The 7,201-nt window shown below is 36.1% G+C and overlaps 2 protein-coding genes across 2 annotated transcripts in view; both read right to left on the reverse strand.

Moving 5' to 3' along the window:
* The window catches only part of LOC104748643 (protein CHROMATIN REMODELING 5-like), a 15,459-nt gene extending 11,199 nt beyond the window's left edge, over positions 1-4,260 (reverse strand). The window contains exons 1-14 of the mRNA XM_010470251.1: positions 4,224-4,260; positions 3,706-3,799; positions 3,533-3,620; positions 3,291-3,425; positions 2,879-3,070; positions 2,724-2,791; positions 2,268-2,361; positions 2,047-2,171; positions 1,890-1,953; positions 1,514-1,720; positions 691-933; positions 497-607; positions 170-256; positions 1-81 (exon numbers count right to left, since the gene is read on the reverse strand). The exon at positions 1-81 is cut by the window's left edge and continues 1 nt beyond it. Of these exons, the coding sequence (XP_010468553.1) occupies positions 1-81; positions 170-256; positions 497-607; positions 691-933; positions 1,514-1,720; positions 1,890-1,953; positions 2,047-2,171; positions 2,268-2,361; positions 2,724-2,791; positions 2,879-3,070; positions 3,291-3,425; positions 3,533-3,620; positions 3,706-3,799; positions 4,224-4,260 (1,626 nt within the window). The remainder of the gene's footprint in view (positions 82-169; positions 257-496; positions 608-690; positions 934-1,513; positions 1,721-1,889; positions 1,954-2,046; positions 2,172-2,267; positions 2,362-2,723; positions 2,792-2,878; positions 3,071-3,290; positions 3,426-3,532; positions 3,621-3,705; positions 3,800-4,223) is intronic.
* The window catches only part of LOC104748644 (protein CHROMATIN REMODELING 5-like), a 9,356-nt gene continuing 6,905 nt past the window's right edge, over positions 4,751-7,201 (reverse strand). Inside the window, exons 2-10 of the mRNA XM_010470252.1 lie at positions 7,044-7,198; positions 6,833-6,900; positions 6,207-6,626; positions 5,899-6,123; positions 5,707-5,790; positions 5,354-5,413; positions 5,123-5,226; positions 4,907-4,958; positions 4,751-4,756 (exon numbers count right to left, since the gene is read on the reverse strand). Coding sequence (XP_010468554.1) covers positions 4,751-4,756; positions 4,907-4,958; positions 5,123-5,226; positions 5,354-5,413; positions 5,707-5,790; positions 5,899-6,123; positions 6,207-6,626; positions 6,833-6,900; positions 7,044-7,198 — 1,174 coding nt within the window. The remainder of the gene's footprint in view (positions 4,757-4,906; positions 4,959-5,122; positions 5,227-5,353; positions 5,414-5,706; positions 5,791-5,898; positions 6,124-6,206; positions 6,627-6,832; positions 6,901-7,043; positions 7,199-7,201) is intronic.

Raw genomic sequence — 7,201 nt, forward strand, 5'->3', positions numbered from 1 at the left:
CCGCTTTTTACTTTCTTCATCATTTTTCTCCTCTTTAAAAAGTTCTTCCGCTCCAAATCTCAATATTGCAGAAAGCTCGTTCTAGAATACAAAACATGTGTCAGACTCACAGAAATGAAACCTTTGAAGGAAACAAAACGGCCACGATAAACATTTAAAGATGCTCTACCTTGTCAAAATTACTTCCCTTTTTAGTTTCTCGCTTCTCCAGCCTACCCTCAGCATTCAATTTTTGAATAACCAAATGATCAAGTACCTAAAGAATGGTGGACCAAAACAAGTTACAGCCTGCTATAATAAACCGAAACTAAGATTATTGAACATCCCCAAAAAAAAACAAAAATAACAAATATTGGAACTTAAGAATTGGTGACAGCTCTCTGAAGTGAAATCATTTCATGAAGGTGAGAGGATGCAGAACTAAGGAATTCATTGGTGCTGCTAAAGAATTTATGCAAACATAATCTGAGCATGGATCCGTCTATAACTAGTGTACCATTTTTCTTTTCGCGCGCTCCAGGATCTCTTCTTCAACACTTTTGCTAGTGACAAATCTATAAATGTTCACGACCTCTTGTTGCCCAATTCTGTGCGCTCGACTCATGGCCTGATATATGAGGGTTGGGATTCCATTAATAATTATGAAGAGTAATAATCCAAAAGGTAGCGAATTTTGTTTTGAGGCAAAACCTGCAGGTCATTCTGTGGATTCCAATCAGAGTCAAATATAACGACTGTATCAGCAGTAGCAAGATTGATACCCAGTCCACCAGCTCGGGTCGAAAGAAGAAAGCAAAAGTCGTCACTAGCAGGTGCGTTAAAATGATCCATTGCCTGCTGACGCAGTTCTGCCTTAGTACTACCATCTAGTCTCTGGAACTGGAAACCTCTAAGAGACAGGTATTCCGCCAGGATATCTAACATTCTTACCATCTGCAAGGCAAACAGTGCAAAAATAATTAATTCATAAAATTCAAGACATAATTTGTAAGAGGTAACAATGCAAAAGAGCCAAACAACAAGGTGAAAGAGCTTCTAATCCAAAGAGCTCCAGTTTTCCTAAACAAATTTGATCACTTAACAGTTATAGAGAAAGCAACTTCTGTGTAACAGCAACAAAAGAGTCTTATACGTTCCAAATTTGTTTTCCTGGAAGTGCCATTCACACAACAAACTAAGCAGTACAACCAAATATAACGCAATGTACTAATCATATACAAATGATGGACCATAGGTATGATTTTGAGCCATCTGATGAGATATGGAAATAAGCATAACTGAAACAAGTTATCTAAAAAAATCATGATAGGACACATTACAGAAAAGAAAACCACGTACATGTTAATCAAGAGTAAATGTCACTGAATCACAATTGCGGGAAGATAAGCACAAGGTGCAGTATAACACAGTCTAACAAGGGAGCAGCAGGAGAATAGTGGAACTGATATATGACAACATTCATTTCAATAAAGTAAAATATCCACTAGAAAGAATAGAAGTCATTGAACCGCACCTGAGAGAAGATGAGCACACGATGCTTAGTCTCACGCAGTCTAACCAGTAGCTTGTCTAGGATAACTAGCTTTCCGCTGCTTAGAATAATTTTATCCAGCTTAGAGTTATCGTTTATATCACCCCCATATCCATGGTCTGCACTCTCAAATAAGAAAGGATGATTGCAGCATTTCTTCAACTCCACCACGATGTTTAAAAGTGAAACCTGTTGATTGTAACTCAGAGATTGTTAGCTTGACAATTATAATACCTGCAAACTTAAGAAGTTGAATAATCATTAAAGTAATCCACCCAACCTAAAGTGCAGGGGAAAAGGAAATAACTATTTCATAACCATAAATATGAGAACCTGGGTGCATCATAAAGTCACCCACCTGATTACCGCGCACCCCTTTATTTAAATCACGGAAGTTTCGCTCCAGTATCCACTTGTAGTACCTAAAACAGAAAAACAGAAAAACAGAAAAACAGAATATAAGTCACAATATTTAAAGCTACCCAATCAAAAGTGTCAGCTGAAGTTATGCTTACTGTTTCTGAAGAGGGGACATCTCAACTCTTAGTATACGTTCGATTTTTGGAGGCAACGACTTCTCAACATCTTTAATCACTCGTCGTAGAATATGGGGTCTCAATTCTAAATGAAGATTGGCGAGCTAATTCCAAAAAATTATAAGCTAGTGGACGACTGAATAATAAATAAACTATACTTCATTAAGGCAGCATACTATTAAGCAACGGACAAAGCTTACTTCAGATTCATTAAATGAGCTAAGGTTCTTGTAGTTTTCAACAAACTCATCCTTATTCTTAAACTTGCCAGGATCAAGAAAGTGGAGCAGAGCCCTGCAAAAAAATATAATAAGTCGTTTATCATAGTTGCAAAATACAAAGGATTAATAGTAGCATATGATACAAGAAAGCAGTCCATGTCTTATGTTAGCAACGAATCATTATGTCAAGAATATATATATATTTTTTAAAACCCAATATAAGCTTTGTCAGTAACATTAGAAACACATCATCAGAATTTTCAAGAGCACGGCTTGTATTAAAAAGGGTGGATCCACATAGAATACAAAAATCAACATTGTAAAAGATTATAAGCAAACAAAGACCATAAACTTGCAAGTTTCAGGATTAATATGAATCCGAAATAACAAAAAAAGGTAATCTTCAGAGAAACGCTTAAAAGGGAAGCAACATACCAAAGCTCTTCGACACTATTCTGTAGTGGAGTACCAGTAATTAGCAATTTGTTCTTTGTACTAAATTCCTGAAACAGATAAGATACGCCACTAATTCTGAACAACCGAAATCAGAACCATGAAAATAGATAAAAGTTCTTTAAAAAGTCACATACCAAAAGAGCTGTGTAGAGCTGTGCCTCACTATTTTTCAGTCGATGTGCTTCATCCACCATTAAGTAAATCCACTTAATCTTGGAGAGGAAAGCTTTATCCTTCAGAACTACTTCGTAAGTAGTCAACAGTGCATTGAACTTTATGGGACGGCCTACTTTCTTTTCATTGTAAAATTCGTATTGCTGACATACCTGAAAGCCAGTAATTTACCAAAATCAAAATTCTACACCAGAGGGAGAGAGGGATAGAGACGTTTATAAGCTAATAATATATATATATTACTATAGAAAAACTGTTGAGTAGGCCAATAAATGAAATAAATAGATAGACAATGGGCATACAAGAGGAACTCTTAACACCCTGAAAATTGTTAGAAGCTATATCATGAACATCATATGTTTTGTTACTCACCTCTCGACTAGCTCGGGTGCCAACATATACTATTATATTCATGCCAGGAAGCCACTTTCTAAATTCTTTAGCCCAGTTAGCTAGAGTTGACAAAGGCACAACAACAAGAAATGGACCTGGGATTTGTTGGGTATTCTGAGAGAAAAAATTAAAAGAAAAAGAAGAGAAATCTTAGCATGAAAAGTGGTAATGCTAAGAAAAAGAAAACTTGAATGCTCGCTTAAAAAAAAAAGAATTCTCACCTGCAAAAACCCAAGCATTGAAACCGACTGAACTGTTTTACCAAGACCCATTTCATCAGCCAAAATGACATTAGTATCATTAAGCCAGCTGGAAAATGAAAGGAAGCGAACCATTAGACCGAGCAGACAAGTAAAGCATCACCAGCAATTAGGAAGGGAGATAAGTGACACACCTGTTGACAAGAAAATTCAAACCCTCCAGCTGATAGTCCCGTAGAGTACCTCCACTTAGCCACTCAGGCTGCTCGTCAAGCTTCCTCAAACTTGCTACACAGAACAGTAACCAAAACTAAGCATTAGAAATAGATTTTTCACCTACCCTATAACGGAAGCATACTTTGGAATCACATACAAAACAGAGAATTACTACATTCAAAATAAACATAACAAAGTGACAGAGCATAAAAATCAAAGTGATGTCTCTCTTAAGTATTTCGTTTAATTTTCTATTACGCCGTCTCATTTACATTCTTATGTGAATAAATAAAAGACAAAGACGCTGCAGTTTATAATCAATTATAAATGATTATTCCTTTTGGATTGGAGAGACGAAGAATGCAGAGACAAAACTAGAAAGAACCAGGTAACAAGGTAAGGCGTTTCTCTAATGAAGATTTTTTTTTTTTATACGTTTTCAATATAACGTAAAAACAAAGGAAAAGTATAAAACTAATGATTTTATGTAACAAACCTTTTCCTTTTGTACGCTGCNATAAGTCGTTTATCATAGTTGCAAAATACAAAGGATTAATAGTAGCATATGATACAAGAAAGCAGTCCATGTCTTATGTTAGCAACGAATCATTATGTCAAGAATATATATATATTTTTTAAAACCCAATATAAGCTTTGTCAGTAACATTAGAAACACATCATCAGAATTTTCAAGAGCACGGCTTGTATTAAAAAGGGTGGATCCACATAGAATACAAAAATCAACATTGTAAAAGATTATAAGTAAACAAAGACCATAAANATGGACCTGACTCTGCAGAAATAGACCCATCTATACACTAGTCTAAATATAATAGATTAGGAATTGANAGAAGAGAAATCTTAGCATGAAAAGTGGTAATACTAAGAAAAAGAAAACTTGAATGCTCGCTTGAAAAAAAAAAGAATTTTCACCTGCAAAAACCCAAGCATTGAAACCGACTGAACTGTTTTACCAAGANCTTGTTCTTTGTACTAAATTCCTGAAAAAGATAAGATACGCCACTAATTCTGAACAACCGAAATCAGAACCATGAAAATAGATAAAATTTCTTTAGAAAGTCACATACCAAAAGAGCTGTGTAGAGCTGTGCCTCACTATTTTTCNCCAGAGGGGAAAAGAACATAGTTGGAGAATTATAATAGAAAATCAAACTCTACCTTGTACTCATCAATAGCAGCTTGTGCAAATGCTATATCGACATCCTTCTCCCTAAAAATAATAAAAAGGAAGACAATGATACTTGAGGGGTAAATGAATACATAATTTACAAATTCTAGATCATTCATGCTTCTCAATTTATGGAAACAACACTCAATCACTACAAAAAGAAGGAAACAAGAAACAAGATCCATCCAGAGTGTTAGAGAATATACCAAGTTGCTTCAGCATAAGATAGCCCTTGCCACTTAACTAGATACTCTGGCACAACATCCCCTAAACCATCTTTGCTGATTCGATCTGCAATTATTCTTTCTACCTAAATAACACAAATAAATTAGCTCACATGAGGAATACTCCAATATAAATTGCCAAAGCTATAGTTGTAAACAGCAGTGGATAAGATGTGAAATTAGATTGCAAGTCTGATGGATCGAAAACACTACCTGACTATTCTGCTTAATGATGTCCAGATCCATTTCTTTGCTCACGTCATTGACCTCAATCTAAAAGGTGAAAAATATATCAAGTGAAAGAATTTCAGATTTATATACCATGATAACATTTTTGACAAATCTATTTGACATATCCCAATACAGACTATGGCAGCACGTGTTTAATATGATAATGCCAAAAGTACAAACTGAAAAGTATCATCTATCGTGGTAAACATGGTTTCACAAACGAAATAAGAAATATAACCATGATGAGGAACATCAGGGATGCATCTTATGGCATTCTTCCTTGTACATATAAGGATAATAAAAAGCAGAAAATCTTCCAGACATTCAAACATTACCTCCTCTCGTGAGAGTGCTGTCCTATACCTAATCTCCTCCGTCACTTTCTTCGTATAGTTAAGAACCTTCTTATACCCACTAAGCTGCAAGAGCACACAACATACGCAACAAAGCAAAAAATTAGAAACGAAAATAGTATCATCACAAACAAATGCAAAAGATTGATTAAAAAAGGTGTCGAAAGGATGTACATTTTGGAGATCGCTCAACGTTTTCCACTGACAATGCAAGTGTGATTGGCCTTTCCATTTTATAAGGAATTCCATTTCATTCCAATCTGACTCAGTATCAAACAGTTGGCTAACTAAAACAGGAACTGTCGATTTGTTCTTTGTGGGAGCATCTTCACCCATACCCTTCGGCTGATGCCAGAGCACTTTTTCAATAACATCAGGATCTTCCTCTTCAACGTCATCCTAACGAGCACATATCAGACAAAAGGGCAAAACAGAGAATATAAGTTCATTAAATAGCTGGGCAAGGATTCCAAAGATCATACCTTTTGGTTTTTACGATTTCTCCCATCATCTATATCTTCACTGTCTTCACTCTCCACATAAGAGACTTTACGAACTGATCGGGTGGAGCTGCGAACTTCACTACTCTGTCCTATGTTATTGGTTGACCTTCCATTGTTTTGTCGGAGAGTTGTGCCTCTTCTGGCCAGGCTTCTAAAACCCTCATCGTTGTCATTATCAGAGTCCTCCTCTGAGCCATCATATTGATATGACGTTTTCCTCTTTTGTCGATTAGAAGCATGGGATGATTTTCGTTCAAGTACAGAGCTAGATTTCCGGAAACCTTTACTCTGTTGCCTAACCTTGGGCTTTTTTGTACCATAGTCATCCTCGTAGTCGGAAAGATCGATATCATCATCACTCTCAGGATCTTCATCAGAAACGTCCCAACCTTGGCCATGCTATCAAAAAACAACCCAGTTGTAAGAATTCCCATCAAAACTATAACAAGTTAAAAGGCTAGAACACAACATATTAATGAAAACCCTCCTTCCGAATAGTATACTTAGTTAAGAAATGGCTCAGAAAGTATCTCCATTCTTTTGTTCAGTTTTAGCTTCATTGTGAAGGATACATATCTTAACACAAGAAATGTATGAAGTCAAACCTTTTTCCTTGCACCACCATCATCCACAGCATCATAGGGCTCAAAGTCAGCATCTTCAGGGTCATCTTCTGATGAGAAATAAGATCAAATATGTTACAGAAGTTCAGACCAAGCACATGGCCGGGGAAGAGCTCAGTGGAAAAAGCATAGACACAAGTTCTAACAAACAGTGCAGTCAAGCTATTTAGGAGTAAAAATTAAAAGAGTTTACCATCTTCCTCCTCTTCATAGTCTATATCAGCATCACCATTGTGTTCATGATTACTATTACTATAGTGAATGTTTCTGTGAATTGCTCTTGAGGCCCTCGAGTTGCTATGGATAGCAGATCCTGTCTTCGGCAGTGATCTAGAATTTGTGGGATTACTA

The sequence above is a fragment of the Camelina sativa genome, chromosome 15, assembly GCF_000633955.1.
Source record: "Camelina sativa cultivar DH55 chromosome 15, Cs, whole genome shotgun sequence".
Classification (NCBI taxonomy): domain Eukaryota; kingdom Viridiplantae; phylum Streptophyta; class Magnoliopsida; order Brassicales; family Brassicaceae; genus Camelina; species Camelina sativa.